Here is an 18,760-nt window from a genome sequence, read left to right on the forward strand (position 1 = left end):
GTCTTCAAGGCCGGATGGAAAAAGACCACCCGTTTATGCCTGTGCCGGACGATGGGGTATCTGGGGGTGAGCTGGGATGGCTGGATGTGGGTTGGACAGTGGGCCGACGGGGTCACGGCCGGGGTAGGATACGTCGAGTATCGGCGTCTACTGCTTGCGCCCGGCCTTCGTTCGAGTGTATCCTGGCTGTGGTCCCACACCCACTGGCTGGTGTCCATCTCAGAGACCGCAGGAGGTCATGAGGGTCGATGGGAGTGCCAACCCCACAATGCCTAAACCCAGCCCAGTACGTACTTTTAGCTCCAGCTGTCGAACTGACCCGCTACAATAGTGCCAGTGAGGCGGAGGCGCGAGTCGGAAGGCCGCGACCGTGATTTGGTCCCCTCATTTTCCTACAATCGCTGTGAACCCAGCCACGTATCTCGTATCTCCCGGTATCTCCCGGTATCTCCCAGTATCCGTATCCCGCGGTATCCCGCGGTATCCTATCCCCGGACCCCGCCATATCTCTCGCCGCGGAGATACCGTGAAATATCTCTTGGAGGGGAAAAAATCGTCCCGCAGACGGCCAGACCAGGGATTCTTCGTAACTTCGAGTTCGACTTCGAGCCTTCGATCTTTTCATCTTTTGTCGTGCTCGGACGTCGGAGGGGGGGGCTGTGCTTAGTAAAAGACATCCGGGCTGTCGCGCGTGAGAACCTGAGGGAGGGTGTAGAGGATGTAGAGTGTAGAGCGCTGTAGAGCTGTAGAGATGTAGAGCGCTGTAGAGCTGTAGAGCTCTACATCCGCCGCGTGACGATGCGCCTGCGTTGTAGAGCGATGTAGAGCGCGATTTTGCTGTAGAGTTTGTTGTAGAGGCTCTACAGCCAAACCGCGGGAAGGCAGTGACTCAAAGAGGTCAAGCCGCGCTAATGGGGTGTCTCCGAGCTTACTGGAGCTCTGATGGACGGCCCTGACTATCCCTGACACACAGAGAGTCACTCTGACGGCACACAACACCCTATAACTGCGTCATGACCAGCCTGCCATGCGTCGCCGGTGCCGCATTCGTCGCAGTGCTTCTGTAGCAGGTGGTGGACTGTCGGCTGCGAGGACGGTCGCATTTGCGCGAGGCGAGGCGAGCATTGCTGCGCGTTGCATGCGCCATGCCTCGCGCCAGCGCGTGCGGGAGCTCCCGACTCGCGCCTCCGCCTCACTGGCACTATTGTAGCCCTGGCCGGTGCGCGTGCAGAGTTGAAGTTCCGGAGTAAAAATTCGAACGCGTTCTCTCACGGTGACCAAAAAATGTCCACCTCAGAGGCACCTCCGGAGGCAGGCCGCCGCACGCCGGCGACACAGCTCCAGCTGTCGAACTGACCCGCAGCTCCTCTCAGAGCGGGAACTGTGACGAAAGTTGACTGAGGCGGTTGTCAGGAATCATCATACGGATCACATGGTGGCTCTCTCATGACGGGAGACCGCCCGACCACTCCTGGGTGGCACTGCCACCGGTGTCGCTCGACGTCCTGTCGACAGCGTGCCGACAGCGACACAGACCATGTGGGACGCGTCGAGTATCGACCTCTACTGCTTACCCAGCCTTCGAGTGTATCCTGGCTGTGGTCCCACACCCACTGGTGTCCATCTCAGAGACCGCAGGAGGTCATGAGGGTCGATGGGAGTGCCAACCCCACAATGCCTAAAAACCCAGCCCAGTACGCCGAGCCGAGCTGACGCGCCGAGGCGCCGGCCAGTCGCAGCCGTGAGGCATGCCACAGCAGCAGAGGCACCTGCCACCCATTGGGCGGGCAGACAGAAGGCCAGGGCAGCACTGGCAAGTGCAACGCGCCTCAATGTCGGAGAGCGACCGTGCCTCGTTCGCCGCTTTTGATGTAGAGTTTGTTGTAGAGATTTCACGTTGTAGAGCGCCTCTACATCGCTCTACAACGCAGGGTCACGCGCCGGATGTAGAGCTCTACAGCTCTACAGCGCTCTACAGCTCTACAGCTCTACAGCGCTCTACACTCTACATCCTCTACAGACCCTCCCTCAGGTGAGAACATGCTTTTACAAAACAAAACAGGCCGACGGATCCCTCTTTCGGGGCAGTCCGAGCTCAGACCTCAGTCCCGCTTCACCACTCAAGTGTGTCCGCTCGCCGCTCCTGCGCCTCGTCCCTCTGGCCGTCATCCATGGAGAAGAGCTCGCTCGGCACCAGCACCAGCCCCTCCCGGCTCACCCGCGCGACCGTCCACTGCCCCTCCAGCTCTGCCGGCCATGCGCGGCCTGGCTGCAGCTTCGCCCACGCCGCCGCCGTGAACGGACGGTTGATCAAGCCCTCGGCGCGGGCGGCGGCTGCCGCTCCGCGCAGCGGCAGCTCGGTCTGCGTCAGCAGCAGCAGCAGCGCGCCAGCTGTGCTGGGCAGCGCGTAGCCGAGGAGGAGGCCGTTGAGGAGCAGTTCCGACCCCGTCCTCGGGTTGTAGCAGTCCCACGCGCCGGCGCGGCGCTGCCGCGCGGCGGAGAGCCGCGCCGCTGCCAGCCACGCCTCGACGCACCGCCGCCGCACCGGCCGCCCCCCCTTGGACCGCGGTCTCGGCCGGGGCAGCAAGCGGGCGGCCGAGGGCGGCCAGGGGCGCCTCCTCCCTCGCGCGAGGAGGTGGCGGCGGAGCGAGGCGACGGCGCGGCGGGGGAAGCTCGGGCAGGCGCGGCCGAGGCGGGCGTCAAAGGCGCGCGGCGAGATCGCCTCTCGCCCCCCAAAGAGAGCCGTGGGGAGGGTGCGCGGCAGCGGCGCCGGGCCTCGCATGCCGTGGCGGCAGAGCGAGTCGCCGGCGAGGGCGGGTGCGGCGTCTCTTGGGGCGTGCCAGCGGCGCCTGACCGCGGCGAGAACCTCCTCCAGCCTGCCCCTCTCGCCGCGACGCGATAGGAGCGGCACCATCAGCGCCCGCCAACTGGCCTCGATGGAGTCGAGGTCAAAGGCGTCGCCCCACGTCAGGCCGCGCAGGCTGGCGCACACTGACCAATGCGCCCCGCCGCCGGTGGCCGCCCCGCCGCCGCCGCGCGACCAGGTGACTCTCACCGCCGCGTCGGCGGAGCGAGAGCGCGCCAGCTCCCTCGCTCGCCTGGCGAGCGAGGCAGCCTCGCGTGCGGCTCCCGGCCCGTCGGTGAGCGACTCTCTCGCAAAGGGCTTGCGGCCGAGGATGGCGCGCGCGAGGCCGCCCAGCTCGGCGGCCGGCGCGAGCAGCGAGGTCTCGAGGCTCATGTGCGCCGCGTTGCGCCACGAGAGGAGCGGGTGCGCGGGCGGCGTGTGCCGTGCGGTGGTCCAGCAGCGCACGCAGCGGCCCTCCTCGTCGACGAGGCGCCAGAGGCGAGCGCGGCGGCCGACGTCGGAGGCGACGACGGACAAGGGCATGTACACGTATGTAGGGATCCCTTTGTGTGTGGGCGCGCGAGCGAGGCGACAAAAGGGCCGGTCTCCAGGTTTCACAACGCGTTTGGTCCTCGCTCTGGTACGGCTCACCAGATGCGACAGGAGGGCTAAAATCCGGAATATAGATTGCCAAGAGGGTGCTCTAGGCCGCAAAGACACCACACACGGTCTCCCTACTCATGCGCTGCTAGCAGGAGGGTGCCAAAAATGAGGCGCGTTGTGAAACTGGCCCCGCCGACGGGTAGCACAGGTCATGAGTGAGGCCACGCCAGCTGCCTCAGGTGCTCCGTGTGGTCGGCCTGGACCTTGCCGCAAGCCTCGAGCAGCGGAGAAGCGCTGTCCTTGAAGTCCAGACATGCTTCGCCGCCTGCGGCCCGGCGTCGACTTCACCAAGACCTTCGTGAGCGTGGTCCGCTACGGCACGACCCGCACCGTGCTCAACGTGGCCGCGCAGGAGGACATGGAACTCATCACGTGCGACCAGCCCATGGCGTACACCTGGGCGTGCCCGACAAGCGCGTGTGCCTGCACCGCGTCCATGCGCGCCACGTACATGGCGAGCATGATGCACGTGTACGAGAGGACTAGCGGGACCGTCTTGGGCACGTCGATGTTATTCACCGCGCGGAACATGTCGCCCGCGACCTTGCGGTAGATCGGCTGGAGCGGGTCCTCCTCGATGGCGTACTCTGCTCCGCCACCTGAGCCAGTCGCCGGCCCGGTGGACAGCTCGAGGGGTAGTGCGGTGACGGACTCGACCATCACGCCCATGTTCGAGGGCTCGTCCACGGCGTCGGCCACAGGCGTGCCGATCGAGGCAGGCGAGCCCATGTAGACCGGGATGAGGCACGCGAGCAGGACGAGTAGGATGGAAGCGCCGATGTACGGGCGAGGCAGCGCGGTGACGAACGAGGTGCGGAGGTGCTCTGGCGGGTGCACCAGTTCGCGTCGGAGCAGCCGAAGAGCTTGGGGTCGGCGACGCGCTCGTAGTGGAGGCCGAGGTCCTGCGTGCCGATGAGGTAGATGAGGCAGCGCTCGGCGGCGGCCTCGATGTTCGCGTCGGGCCAAGCCATGCAGCGCGCCAGCTGCGAGACGGTGTACTGGATGTCGGGGCGCGCGTTGGTGGCGAACATGAGGCTGCCGATGAGGCACTGGCAGCGCTGGAGGAGCTGCGGGTCGGGCGCGGTCTTCTTCTCGGCTGCGCTGATGACGATGGACGGGAGGTCCTTGTCCGCGGGCACCTTGTAGCCCGCGTGCGTGACGCCTGACGGGAAGAAGCGCGCGCGCAGCGTGTCGATGTACTTGCTGGCAGACAGCTTGAAACCGGTCTGCGTCTTGGTGATGTTGAGCCCGAGGAACTCGTGCACCTTTCCCTCGTGGACCTTGAGCGGCTTGCCGACGTGCTTGTTGAAGTGCTCGATGTACTCGTGCGCGAGCGCCCTGCCAGCGGTGGTCCCGGAGTGGAAGATGCCGAAGTCGTCCACGTAGATGACGACGATGAGTTTCGTGCTGTTGCGGGTGAGGACGAAGCAGCTCGGGTCCGCCTCGGACTGAACGAGCCCAGGAAACGCCTTGTTGATGGACTTGACGTGGTTCCACCAAGCGTTACCTGCGGATGGTGCGCCGTAGAGGTTGCCGACCTCGCACACCATGTCCTTCTCCTCGCCGGTGATGGGGTCGATGTAGCAGTAGTCGGGCTTGCCCTTGAGCCCCTTCGGCATCTCGCAGTACCAGGTCTCGCCCTCCCCGCGCTCCGCCCAGGTGTACGCCATGGGCTGGTCGCACGTGATGAGTTCCATGTCCTCCTGCGCGGCCACGTTGAGCACGGTGCGGGTCGTGCCGTAGCGGACGACGCTCGCGAAGGTCTTGGTGAAGTCGACGCCGGGCCGCATCAGGTTGCCCATGACACAGCCGCGCCACTTGCACCGGCCGTCGGACTTCCGGGAGGCGATCTCCTTCAGCGGGAGGACGCGCACCTTGGCGGGGCGGCGCATGGGCTTGAGCGTGCCGTTCTGGATGAGGCCGAGGAACTCGGTGTCATACGCCTTGTACCACGCGTCGCGCAGCTTGGGGTCGCGGATGTTGGCGATGTCCTTGTAGTGCTTGGGCACGATGTTGTCCGGCATGGGCATGATCTGGCCGTCCACGCTCGACATGTACGCGACGCACTGGTCCGTGGTGTTGCGGTAGACCGACGACGATGGGGATGCGGCCGCCGCAGCCGCCCAGATGCCGAAGGGCGTGGCATTGGCGGCGAGGCGGGCGTTGAGCATGTTGTTGTACTCGCCCGTCGAGACGCCGCCGCGGCTGCGGGTGGTGCGCGGCGCAGGCGCACCCGCTGCGGGCGGGTTGACGTTGCCGTCGTTGGCCGGGTCTGGCATGATCACCACCTCCTCGTCGAGGGTCAGCCCCCCGGCGTGGTTGTCGGTGGTGGGGAGGAAGACGGAGTCGCCGCGGGTCACGTTGTTGTCGAGCGTAGCCTTGTCCGACTCGTCGGGCGTCTCGTCCGCGGTCACAGGCTCCGGCCACGCGCCCTCGATGTCCGTCGGGGTGAGGTCGGAGGTAGGAGCACGGTATTCGATGCCGTTCCAGAGCTCGTTGACGCAGAATGTCGCCTGCGTGGTGGTGCCGATGTGCCCCTTGCGCGGACCCTCGGTGATGACGTACTTCCAGCCGGGCGAAGTGCGCGAGATGCCGAGGAAGGCCGCCATCTCGCCCGTGGGTGAGACACCGTTCGCCACAAGGTGGGGGGGCGACTTGACGATCATCTTGCACGCCCACGGGTAGAACATGTTCATCTTGGGGCGCTGCCCGGTCTTGAGCTCGTACGCTGACTTGCCGGTGTCGCGCACGGCGAAGGTGGCGTTGGCGATGGTGGCCGCGTACACCCAGGCGTAGCCCCAGTACTGGTAGAGCTGGGCGGCGCCATGCCCCCCTGCGCGCGCCATCATCTCCCGCACGATCCTGCCGCAGGTAGCGTTCGCACGCTCGCACGCCCCATTCTGCCACGGCTCGTAGGGGCAGCTGTTGCGGAGGGTGATGCCGTACTTGAGGCAGAGCTCGCGCACGGCGCTGGAGTTGAGGACGACCTCGTTGTCGCAGAACGCAACTCCTCCGCGGAACGTGTGGCCGTCCTTTCCCTCGTTCTCGGCGAAGTACTTGCGCAGGTAGGCAGGCGTCTGGCCCTTGGTCTGCAGGATGTACGGCGTGATGGTGCTGGTGTGCTCGTCGACGACCATGAGTGCGTAGCAGTGCCCATCGACGCCTACCACACCCTTGGGCGACCAGAGGTCGTAGTGCGACGAGCCCCCGAAGCGAGTGGCCAGTGGCCGGCCGGTGCTGCGCCGCGCGTGGTACTTGGCGTTCGCCTGCAGCGCGGCGTCGTCGAGGCCCTCGTTGCGGTCCATCTTGGAGAGGTCTGGCACGCCGTCCGCGATCTTGCTGAGGTCCTTTAGCGCGTCGCCGGAGATGCACAGGGCGTGCCGCCAGAAGGTGCCATCCGTCGGGCGCCGCCCCGGCTTGCCGCGCACGATGGCCTTGGCGGCGTTGGCGCCGACGGATGCGCCGAGCGGCATCAGGTGGATGTTGAAGTCCTCCCCGAAGTAGATGGTCTGCCCGGAGGGGTAGTTGAAGCGTGGTGGGCAGAGGTCGAAGCGGACCACGATGTTCTGCGCCTTGCACTCCTTGACGCTGACGAGAGGCATGGCGAGTCCGGGCGCGTACAGCGCGTTCACCCACTCGGTGTTCACAACCTTGGTGTCCTGCGGCTTGGTCGGGTCAGCCAGCGCGAAGGCGTACGCGGTGCCGACGCCCTTCGCCTTGAGGTAGTCGTTGTTTGCGCAGCGGATGTAGATGGGCTTCTCGGGCTCGCGCCACCCGTGAGGGAAGTAGTCGGGCGTCGGGAACATGTTCATGCCCGCCTTGGAGTCGACGCCAGCGGCATACGATCCCGGCATGTTCACACCGGCGGTCGTGTCGTACGCGTCGACGACCTTGACATGCCCGACAAGCGCGTGTGCCTGCATCGCGTCCATGCGCGCCACGTACATGGCGAGCATGATGCACGTGTACGAGAGGACGAGCGGGACCGTCTTGGGCACGTCGATGTCATTCACTGCGCGGAACATGTCGCCCGCGACCTTGCGGTAGATCGGCTGGAGCGGGTCCTCCTCGATGGCGTACTCTGCTCCGCCACCTGAGCCAGTCGCCGGCCCGGTGGACAGCTCGAGGGGTAGTGCGGTGACGGACTCGACCATCACGCCCATGTTCGAGGGCTCGTCCACGGCGTCGGCCACAGGCGTGCCGATCGAGGCAGGCGAGCCCATGTAGACCGGGATGAGGCACGCGAGCAGGACGAGTAGGATGGAAGCGCCGATGTACGGGCGAGGCAGCGCGGTGACGAACGAGGTGAACTTGACCCACAGCCCGCCGCGCGCCCGTGCCTCCGCCGCATTGCGCGCCGCCGTCTTGGCCTTGAGGATGGCGGGCGTGTCGGTGGGGTTGGAGTCGGGGAAGGTGTCCTCGACCTGGTCGGTGCCGACGCCAGCGACAAAGCCGCCGACGATGCCGTCCGGGTCGAACGTGCGGGTGACAGAGTCGGCCAGCGCCGCCCGCACCTCCTCGTGGTCGGTCGCGGTGGAGTCCGACTTCTTGAAGGGGTCGTGCGGGAGGGTGCGGCCGGGGGACTTGGCGCACACCTTCTTGTACGAGGACTGGGCCATGCGCACCTTCGTCTCGTGGTCGATGCGGTCGGGGAGTTCCTCGAGCACCTTGGCGACAGGGACCCCCTTGCAGATGAGGTCGCCGATGCACTTGCCACCGTGCAACCCATTGCAGTGGGGGCACGGCTTGCGCCCAGCGGCTGCGCGGCCGCCGCGGTCCCCGCCGCCCTTGTCGGACTTGATCTGCGCCTGGAGAGCGGCGACCTGGGACTCGGCGGCCGCGAGCTTCTCCTTGAGCACGCCTTGCGAGGCAATCTCCGCCTCGAACGCCGCCTGCGCAGCCGCCTTGGCCTCGTTGGCGCGGTCCGCGTTGTCTTGGTCGAGGATGCCCTGCATCGCGAGCGTGGACGCCTTGAGGCCGTACGTCTTGCCCGATTGCGCGGCGAGTTGGCGCTGTATGCCGATCTGCACGCGCATGTTTGCGCCGAGCGTGGCCCCCTTGGCGGCGATCGCGTCGAGGATGTATTCCTCGATCACCTCGTCGGGGAGGTGCCACTGGGAGTCCTTGAGCAACTTGTTCGCCTGCTCGATGCCCGTCTTGAACTTGGCGAGGCTCGCGGACGTGAGGTCCTTGAGAGCGTCGGGGGAGTACGCCTTCTCGAGATCCGCGCGCAGCGCCTTCGTGCGCACGTTCTTGGAGTTCGTGTCCTCCGACTCGATGAGCGACTTGATCGCCGCGATGCCCTTCTTGATGTCGTCGTAGTGGTCGGCGTCCTCGTCCGCCAACATCTCGGCGAGCGTGTCGTCGTCCTTGACGGCGTTCTGCAGCGCACCGTAGAGTTGGCGCGACAGAGTCACCGACAGGTCCTTGAAGAACTTGTCGATCATGGCCGGGATGAGGCCGTCCGCAGTGCCGATGTTCTTGTAGCGCACGTGCAGCGCGACCGCCTCGGCCTCGCGCTCCGCGCCCGGCCGGATGGTGCCCACCTCGATGATGTCGAGGAGGTACTTGTGTTGCTTCGCCGCGGTCCGCAGGTTGCGGAACCACTCGTTGAACTCCCGCTCGGAGCTCTGTTTGTAGGCCGGAATCACCAGCTTGTCCGTCGACGACATGTTGTCGTAATGTCCCGGGGATCGTTGCCCCGCCGCTACCAACTGTGAAGGTCTTCAGTGACCACTCACAAGCTGTTCCAAGGCCCGACAGAAATGTACTGTCAAAACTTTGTTCAAACAAAAGTCCTGGCCCGCGGCCCCCACACCCACAATGACTATCAATCCAGGCTGCGGGTGAAGGGCAAAACCGCGCCGCTGCAGAACGGTTTTTGCAAAACCGCGCCGCAGCGGTACGAAACTGCGCAGATGCAGTCCAGGGGTGGTAAGGACACTATGTGTGTGTGTGTGGCCGTAGACTAGACGGCTGCGCGGTCGTCGGTCTTCAACACCTTCAAGATCGGCACCGCGATCGTCTCGTACTTCTCCAAGAAGCAGGGTCACATCTCCCTCTCGACATTCGAGGCCGAGATCTCTGCCGGCACGCTGGCGGCTTGCGAGGCGGTCCACCTGCGCTCGCTCCTCGCGTCGCTCGGCTACAAGCCCAAGGGCCCGACCATCATCAAGATCGACAACACGGCCGCGCTGCGCGTGGGGCCTGGCTCCCCCTGACCGGTGAAATACATAAATAAATAAAACGGACACCTCTGCTAGGAGATGGGTAAAAAGGAACAGGTCCCCGCCCGACCTGCGACTAGGGGGCCCACAGCGCCCCAAAATCCACCAGTGTGGGATTTCGCGCAATCGCTTGACTCTGAAAAGCTCGCTATGTACCTTTCTGAGCGCTGTGGTCGCCGCAGACTGGCTCCAACTTGACGGCGGCATGGAGGCATCATGCCTCCATGCCGCCGTCAAGTCGAAATCGACATACAGCTCGATGGTTTGCCCGAAAGGTACATAGGGATTCCCTAGCGGCGTTTTGGGCGACAACAGCGCTGCGACCGCGAAGTGGCGGTGGACATGCTCCCATGTTGCCGACGCGGCGCCGGAGTGGCCGGCGCTGCTCGCCGCGACCACGACGGCTACTCCGCTGCTCCGGGCCGACCCGTCCTACCCGACGGTGGCACTCTTCCACGTCTCGCTCACGCTGAGAAAAATTCTGAAACGGCGTGCAGCATAGTCGCCGACGAGTCGGTCCGCGTGCCTCCCCGTGTCGCGCTTCGTTCTCACCCATCCATAAACTCACTTTGGCCTCACTAAAGCGATGCCTCAATCCTGAATCCTCAGATTTTAGATTAGGACGCTGTGGGCCCTCTACTGCGACCACTCAGCCGTTTCTCGGTTTTTGGCATTTGGGTATATTAATTGCACCACCCCTCCTCTTCTCAGAGGAGACACACACACACGGGCAACCTCTGTACAAAGAAACGTCAGCATTCTCCTCCCCATCGGCCACGAGAGAGCAGCTCCCCTGGGGCGCGGCGTGCGCCGTTGAAGCGCCAGAGCGGGGCCGCGCGATCCAGATCTCTCCCGTCACCCATTGCTCCAGCGCGCCCGCGGGGTCAGGAGGAGGAGGGGCGGAAGGAGGCGGCCGTGCCCGGCACCGTCTCGACTCGCTCCACGATGTCGAGCAGCTGCTCCCACTCTCGCTGCTGCGCCTACCCGCGGCGAGCAGGGCGGCGGCTGTGGGGCGGAGCCGAGGCGAGAGGAGGGGGCGTGTGGCGGTGTGGCCTGCTCGAACTCGAGCTGCTCGAGGACGTGCTCTCGCAGCCCTCGCGAAAAGTCGGCGTTGGTCTGCCGGTGGAAGCGGTCAACCTCGGTGTGGATCGAGGTCGAGATCGCCTGCGGGGGCGAGGAGAGGTGGCGTCAGGAGGCCAGTGGCGGGGCGGGACCAGGCGGCGACGGGCCAGGGCGTGGCTGCGGAGTCGGTGGTGTGTGGTCTCCGTGGTGCCGGCGGCGTCGGGGAGGGGCGTCTCGGTCTTGTAGAGGCGGCGATGGAGGCGCGCGCCTCCCACCGCTCCTTGGCCGCGCTGAGCTCCGCGTCCGCCTCCTTGACGCGCACCTCCACCTGCGGCGGCGGGCGGGGCGTCGAAGCGGCTCGCCGCGGCGGGAGCGGAGCGGCAGCAAGCGCCTTCGACCCCTTCTGCGGGTCGTACATGAGCTCGTCGAGCTTCCCCAGCACCCCCGAGCGCGGCGAGGGCGCGCCGCTGTGCTCCGCCTCCTGCCAGCGCTGCCGCTCCTTGGTGGACGCGTCGAGCGCCGCCGCCGCCTTTTGGTACTGCAGCAGCGCCGCGTCGCGGTTGGCGAGCACCTGGCGTTGGGCGCTGCCGCGTCGGTGGGGTCGGACGGCGAGGGGCGGGACTGGGGCAGGGGCGGCGCGCCTCGTTGAGCGCCGTCGCCATCCCCGTGTTGAAGGCGAGGAGCGCAGAGAGGCCGCAGACGTGCTCCGCCTGCAGAGCGTGCAGAGAAAGGGGAGGGGGGGAGGGGGGGGGGGGGCGTTCGTGTCGGTTCGGCAGAGGAGATGCGCGGCGGCCGCTCGACCGCCCCCTACCGGCGCCCGCGCCCCCGGCCCTCGCCCCTGCGCGCCTGCACTCTCGCCAGGTGCAGCTCCTTGACTCGATCGAGCGCCGCCGCCTGCAGACGGGCGGGAGCAGTTCTCTGGCGGCGCCGTCCGCCACGCACCGCCCCGCGGAGGGGGCGTGCCATGTGCGTCAGAGGCAGTGACAGCTCCGTCTCGGACTGAGAGAGCATGTCGAGGGCGGGCGCGAGCTGCCGCAGGTCGGAGGCCATGTCGGCCTGCGTGCGCACTGCTGCGTGCTGCTTTGACGCGCTCGCAGAGGCAATCGTCGCGTAGTTGGCGGCGAAGGCGCGGACGCGCTCGATCGCCTCCTCGTCAGGCACCTTGTGCGCCATCAGCGACTGCACACTCTTGAGGCTCTCCTGGACACGCGGGCCAGGGTGCGACGGTCAAGCCCGGCGAGAGGGCGGCGAGAGGGCTTGCGGCCGGGCTCGCTCTCCTGGGTGCCGTCGAAGAGCGCGCCGAGCCACGAGGAGCCCGTCGCATTCTTGACGGTCTGCAGCTCCCACACCTTGGCCTCCAGGAAGGTCTGCAGGTCGGAGGACTCCCGCAGCCGCTCGTGCCCCGCCACGCGCCTCAGGAACAGCTGCAGCCCGGCCTGCCTCCGCTCGATGAAGTTTGGCGAGAAGCGGTCGTCCTTGAGCGGCGAGTCCACGGTGGGGAGCGGCGGCACGACGCAGCCAGGGAAGGCGTGGCACAGCCGGTCGCGCAGCCACACGAAGTCGCGATAGCGCCGCCGGACGAAGAACTCTTTCGCCGCGTACCGCGAGAGCTGCGTCACTGTGGAGAGCTTGTAGTCGACGAACGCGGCGGTGATTGAGGTTCCGTGCTTCTCCGGGTCGGAGACCGTGATTAGCAGCGCCGCCTCGGAGGAGGGCTGCCCGTCCGCGCTCATGTCCCAGCTTACTGGGCTGGGTTTTTAGGCATTGTGGGGTTGGCACTCCCGTACCCTCATGACCTCCTGCGGTCTCTGAGATGGACACCAGTGGGTGTGGGACCATAGCCAGGGTACACTCGAAGCATAGCCAGGGTACACTCGAAGGCTGGGTAAGCAGTAGAGGTCGATACTCGACGCGTCCCACATGGTCTGTGTCGCTGTCGGCACGCTGTCGACAGGACGTCGAGCGACACCGGTGGCAGTGCCACCCAGGAGTGGTCGGGCGGTCTCCCGTCATGAGAGAGCCACCATGCGATCCGTATGATGATTCCTGACAACCGCCTCAGTCAACTTTCGTCACAGTTCCCGCTCTGAGCTGTCACTGAGAGGAGCTGCGGGTCAGTTCGACAGCTGGAGCTGTGTCGCCGGCGTGCGGCGGCCTGCCTCCGGAGGTGCCTCTGAGGTGGACATTTTTTGGTCACCGCGAGAGAACGCGTTCGAATTTTCACTCCGGAACTTCAACTCCGCACGCGCACCGGCCAGGGCTACAATAGTGCCAGTGAGGCGGAGGCGCGAGTCGGAAGGCCGCGACCGTCAAGTGTTCCCCCAATTTTCCTACAATCGCTGTGAACCCAGCCACGTTTGGCACAACTGGGTTCGAAGACGCACAGACCACGTTCACACAAAAACACAACCCCGGACCGAGGACGCACGTTCACATAAAAACTCTCCACGTTCACGAACTAGCAGTGAAGATGTGAGTCGAAGTATGGGATATCGACCGCCGCCTTTCTTTTTACTGCCATAAGCATAAAAAGAAACCAAAAGAAAAATAAATCTGCATTTTGAAAAAAAAACACCGCCGGGATTCAGAAAATAAAAGAAAAACAGCCTAACCCCAGTAGGGACAACGCCAAACTGACAGGAAAGAAAGAACACCGCGTGGATTCAGAAAATAAAAGAAAAACAGCCTAACCCCAGTAGGTATAACGCCGAGTGCCAGACCACCAGGGGGCAAGTGTGTGTAGCACCTTCGACCCCGAAATGAAGGCCGCCACGCAAAACCGGGCGCTAGGAGAGGTGAACTGAAGGCTGAGACAACGGAGGCCGAGCCTGAGTGGGCGCCCGCGCGCCCCCACGCAGGCAAGCCTCTGTCCTTCGGCCCACTCCGGCAATCGTCCGTGGGCGGCCGCAGACAACGTGCCTAATCAATTCCCCCAACACCCGACCCCACTCTAGGGACAGCAGCGCGCTTCTCATCCCGGAAAGGAAAGGAGGGGGGGGGGGGGGGGGAGATCAGAGAGCCAAGCACGGGAGTACCCCCGATGGACGCGAGTAGGGGGGAAAGCGAGACGAGAGAGATTCAAGGCGAACTTCATCACCCGTCCAGGAGCCCCGCATTAGGTAGCTACCCCAGGTTCAGAGCTAGGCTTCCCGACAGGGCAGGGAACCCCCAGCGCGCAGGCGGGGCCCACGGTAGCCTCGTGCAGTACGCGATACCGAGAGCTGGGGGGTGAGGGGCGCCCACGCCAAGGGGGACAAGCGACGGGGGGGGGAGAGTAGTGTCTTTCGCAGGTAAAACGCAATTTTTTTTTTTAGCGTTAGAGCCGAGCTACTAGAGAGAGCATGCTATAAAAAGAATGCGACACGCAACAGACAGAAGGGACCGCGAGGGTTCGTGTGCAGCAACACATTATAATATATTATAGCACGACCGCCGCGTGCGAACGGACGGCCCGGGGGTAGGTGGGAGTGGCCACATTGGAGAGAGAGACCGACGCGCGGCTGCGCCGGCGCAGCGAGACCAGTCGCGGGCCGAGTCGCGGGCGGCGACAGAGGGTCGCCACCTCACCAGAGCTGCTCGCCGTCGCGGTCGTACCCGTTGGAGTGCAGCCCGAAGTAGGAAGGGGTGGCGATGTGCGCGGTGCCGCGCACCCCGAGGCGCGCCGCCGACGACACCATCGCGTCCGACACCACCTCGGCGAGGAACTGTGACATGGTGTCGGAACCCACCTGCAAGAAGAGGGGGGGGGGGGGGCGAGAGAGGCGCACGGGAGGCTCAGGTCTCCCCGGCGGCGCGGGGGGCTGAAGGGAGGGGGGCGCGGCGGACGTTTGCGATGCCGACGCCGCCCGTGATGGCGAGGACCTGCGGGCGGCGGCGGCCGGAGATTGGGCCGAGAGGGTCTTGGCCGCGGCAGGGCGGAGGGGGCGGCGGAGAGGGGGAGGCGTGTGGCGTCGCGCCGTCGGGCCGGCGCCGGAGAGGAAGGCGCCGTGCGCGCCCGCCTCGAGGGCGTCCTTTATGATTGGCTCGAAGGGGAACATGTGCTTGCGGTACTGCTGGTGGAGCCGGTCCTCCATCGCCATCCGCAGAGGGTCGAACTGCGACCTGCCGCGCGCCACAGAGGGAGGGGCGGGGCGGCTCAGGCCACCCACGCCGCCGCCGGGCCGCCGCCGCGCCGCCGCCGCGCCGCCTTGGGGGGTGTCGCCGCTCCCCTCGGAGCGTCTCCCGAGAGCGCGACGCCATCTCGGGAGAGCTTCTTGGGGTTGGGGGGGGGGGGGGGGCGTCCTCACGTCGCGAAGCAGTTGATCAGCATCGAGGCGCGCGCGATGTTGAAGATTGCGTCCTTGCGGTCGATCTTCGCGGGCAGCACGGCGCGCGCCTCGGTGGTCGGCATCTCGTCGTCGGGGATGAAGAGGACGCACTGCAGCCCGTCGGGGATGTGCACCCGCTGCGTGATCCAGTGGCCCTCGGCGTTGAAGGCGATCTGAAGACGCGGCGGCGGCGGCGGGGTCGAGGCGGCGGCGGCGTCGCGGCGTCGCGCCACACGCCCTGGCGTTCACGGGCGGCGGGCTCGGGGCGGCGCGCTCGGGGAGGCGGGCGCGCGCGCCTGGAAGCCGCCGTAGATGGCGGGCGCCACGTTGTCGGCGTGCCCCTCCTCGTTTGCGGCGAGCTGCAGCAGCAGCTTCTTGTTGGCCGGCGTCGTCACGTCCTTGCCGCCCAGCGCCAGCCCGGCCGCGAGCCCCGCCACCAGCGCCGCGGACGACGAGCCCATCCCGCGCGTCGGAGGCACCGCGTTCTGGCACTCGAAGCGCAGCGGAGGCATCTCCTTGCCGAGCGAGTGCAGCACCTTGCGGACGCACTGCACGACGAGGTTGTCCTCGGTCAGCGAGATCCGCCCCTCCCCCTCCCCCTCCACGACCATCTCGAACCGGTCCGACTTTTGCACGATCACGCGGTTCCAGACGTCGAGCGCAAAGCCAAACGAGTCGAAGCCGGGCCCCAGGTTGGCCGTCGTGGCGGGAACGTTGACCACGACGCGGTCGACCTGCGAGCGGGCGGCCGCTGAGGCTGGTGGTTTGCCGAGCGGGCGGGCGGCGGCGGCGAGGCGGCGCGCACCGGGTAGAAGAAGCTCTCCTGCACGTTGGAGATGCGGGAGGAGAAGCCAGTCGTGAGCTTTGAGTAGCTCGAGCTGCTCTCGGACGAAAAGGAGCGGGCCGATCGCGCTCCTCTCCGAGCGACGAGCAGCGGTACGGCGCGCGAGCGAGCGGACGTGGCCATCGCGAGCGGCGCGGCAGTTTTGGCGCTAGAGCGACGAGCAGCGGCCGTGAGTGCGGGCGCGCTCGACGCTGATCAGAAGCGCCGACCAGCCTCCAGCGAGCTCAGAAGGAAAAGAATTTGAACAAGCCAACTCTCTCTCACAGCACACAGGCTCGAAGGAAAAGAATTTTAGAATTTCACCCCTCGCACAACACTGGGCACGGGACTGGCGCGCACTGGCACTAACACAGGTACACCTTTTACCACGATTTTTCGAGACAACGCCTCGCGCAGGTGGGGACCCTGTCCTTTCTCCCACCCCTTGTTTGGTGTGTCCGATTTATTTATTTCTTTATTTAACGCCTGAAGTGGCGCAGAGTCCTCCCATCCCCCCCTTGGGTTATCTGTTTTCTTTCTTTTTTGGCGCAGAGTGAGGCGGCGCACCGAGCGAGCACGTGAGCCCCGTGGCTCCAACCGGGCCCTTCCTTTTTTGAGCAGGTGTGCCGCCGCGCGAGCGACTCTCCGAGATCGCCCGAGATGGCGCGGCGCGGCCCCGAGATCGCCCGAGATTGCGCGAGATCGACCGAGATTGCGCGGCGCGGCCCGAGGCGAGGTGGATGGGTTCCGAGCGAGGGGGCGGAAGTGGCCAGTGCGGTAGATCGGTCGGCCAGTCGGGGCGCGTGAGCCGGACTTGGGGGCCGGACGGCTTTCATTTACATTTACCCTGCGTTCTCGCACATGGAGTGCGAGGTACTCGACTGTTGCCATCCCAAACTGTCACTCCCCTTTCTCCCGGCCGGGGTGGGGCGCGCGCGGGGGGCGGCGGGTGTGCGGATGTCTGCGGGCCCGAGAGCGATATGCCATGTCCGCCTTGCGTTTGTTTCATAACATCGAAGGCTAAGCTCAAAGAATTTTAAAAGGGAACTCCGTCGCACGACACTGGGCACGGGACTGGCGCGCACTGGCACTAACACAGGTACACCACGGGAGCCGCCTAAGAGGAAAAGAATTTTCCACGCCAAGAATTTTAGGCGCGCCTCGGGCGGAGGAAGGTCGCTTAACAAAGAAGCAACCCTGCACAAAGATCGCAAGGCGGGGACCTGTTCCTTTTTACCCACCTCACAGTAGAGAGGTGTCCGTTTTTATTTATTTATTTAGGAAGGTCGCTAGTCGAGAGAGATCGCCAGTGGAACAGGGAGTCCACCGTGCTGCGAACCTGTCGCTGTCCCTGTTGTCAGGAGCAGGAGAACTAGGAGAGCGCAACCAGTAGGAGGCCCGCGCCTGCCCCCGTGCCGCCGGGTGCAACTTTGTCCTATACGAGAGGGGAATCCCTGGGACCCTGTCGTGTGGGTGAACCCTGCCCAGCCCCCCTCCGTGTCGCGATGCGCTCCCCACTCCCGTTCCCCTGTGTCCCTGATCGTCCTTCCAAGATCCTGCTCGTGCAGGTGGGGACCCTGTCCTTCTCCCATCCCTCGTTTGGTTTGTCTGGTTTCTTTCTTTCTTTTGTGGTTAAATTCTTTCTTTTTCGCGCCTCGGGCACGGGAATGGCGCGCACTGGCACTAAAACAGGTACACCACGGGAGCCGCCTAGGGAGCCGCCTAAGCGACTCCTCCGAGGGCGGCGAGGCACTTAGCTCCGTGCACCCGCCCGCCCCCGCCGCAGGCAAGCTTGCTCTGATGCGATGGCCGTGTGAAGAACATGAACGGCTCGTCTTTCGAGGCCACCCGGCCGACGCCACGGCCGCCACGCGGTACCGCCGCCTCGCCGACGAGACGACGCCGAGAGCGGCCGATGCAGAGGGTGCGCAGAGCCACGCGAGTGGCGCGCTGCATGCCAGCCAGGCGGCGGCGCTCGACCGCCTCGGACTACGTTGCTTTGAGGAGTTACGCAGCAGCGAGGAGTTCCCGAGCTGTGTGTGAACCCGCAGCCGCATCGCTAACGAGTAACGTGGGGCTGGTACAGTTTGCCTCCGACACGACCAAGCTCAGCGACCTCACCTTCAGCGCTAGCACCCTCGCGTCTGCCATTGAAGAACCGGCGGTAATGGATGGACCTTCATCTCCAACGGGCTCCTCATGGGAGAGCAGCTGCTCGCTACTGGCCGTTCAAGTGTCACGAAGGTCATGCTACTCCTGACCGATGGAGAGCAGACCTGCAGCCGCAACCCAGGTTGTGTCGCAAACGACGACTCCTGTTACGAGAACTGGGACTTTAACATGGACACCAGCGCGGTATGGGTGGACGCGGGCAGATGAGGACCTACAACATCTCTAAAAGCTCCCATACGTGTTTGTTTCGCTCCTTTCTTTCCTCGGGCTGTTCCATCTCCTCATCTCTTTCCCACCTGGGCGGGGCGGGGGCCGGGGGGGCGGCGGGCGCGGGTGCTGGGTGCGGTGCGGTGCGTGCAATCGTGTGTTTGGCGTCATGTTGTGTGTGCCTTCGCTTGTTTCTATTAACGAGGCGGCGGGCGGCGGGCGAGGCGCCAGGCGGGACGGCTGCTGGCGCAAGTGCGCATGGGGGAGACGGCGGCGCGGGTGGCGAGCGCACGCGCAGATGGGGGGTACGGGAGGGGGGCGGGGTCGATTGCGGCTTTGGGGAGGGTCCGGGGAGGGCGGGGTGGGTCGGGACGGGGTGGGGCTTTGGGGAGGGTCCGGGGTGGGGTGGGGTGGGGCGGGTGTCGGAGGAGGGGAATTCGGACGCCGGCTCTTG

General features: G+C 65.6%; 2 protein-coding genes across 2 annotated transcripts; both read right to left on the minus strand.

The window, feature by feature from the left end:
* Positions 1 to 10,405: 10,405 nt before the first annotated feature.
* On the minus strand, positions 10,406 to 12,530 carry EMIHUDRAFT_455678 (hypothetical protein; the record flags this gene model as incomplete). Its single annotated transcript, XM_005786215.1, has 7 exons — positions 10,406 to 10,715; positions 10,789 to 10,899; positions 11,066 to 11,125; positions 11,189 to 11,368; positions 11,650 to 11,691; positions 11,866 to 11,997; positions 12,147 to 12,530. The coding sequence occupies 7 exons, from the start codon at positions 12,528 to 12,530 to the stop codon at positions 10,620 to 10,622; spliced, it is 1,005 nt and encodes a 334-aa protein (XP_005786272.1). The 3' UTR covers positions 10,406 to 10,619.
* Positions 12,531 to 14,121: 1,591 nt separating this feature from the next.
* On the minus strand, positions 14,122 to 16,137 carry EMIHUDRAFT_441448 (hypothetical protein). The gene is made up of 6 exons (XM_005786216.1): positions 15,910 to 16,137; positions 15,401 to 15,838; positions 15,084 to 15,277; positions 14,754 to 14,898; positions 14,623 to 14,658; positions 14,122 to 14,525 (listed from the first exon to the last, which is right to left on the minus strand). Exons 1-6 carry the CDS (start codon positions 16,069 to 16,071, stop codon positions 14,361 to 14,363), a joined length of 1,140 nt encoding a protein of 379 aa, XP_005786273.1. The 5' UTR covers positions 16,072 to 16,137; the 3' UTR covers positions 14,122 to 14,360.
* Positions 16,138 to 18,760: the final 2,623 nt, after the last annotated feature.

Source organism: Emiliania huxleyi (genome assembly GCF_000372725.1).
Source record: "Emiliania huxleyi CCMP1516 chromosome Unknown EMIHUscaffold_153, whole genome shotgun sequence".
In the NCBI taxonomy this organism is placed as follows: domain Eukaryota; phylum Haptophyta; order Isochrysidales; family Noelaerhabdaceae; genus Emiliania; species Emiliania huxleyi.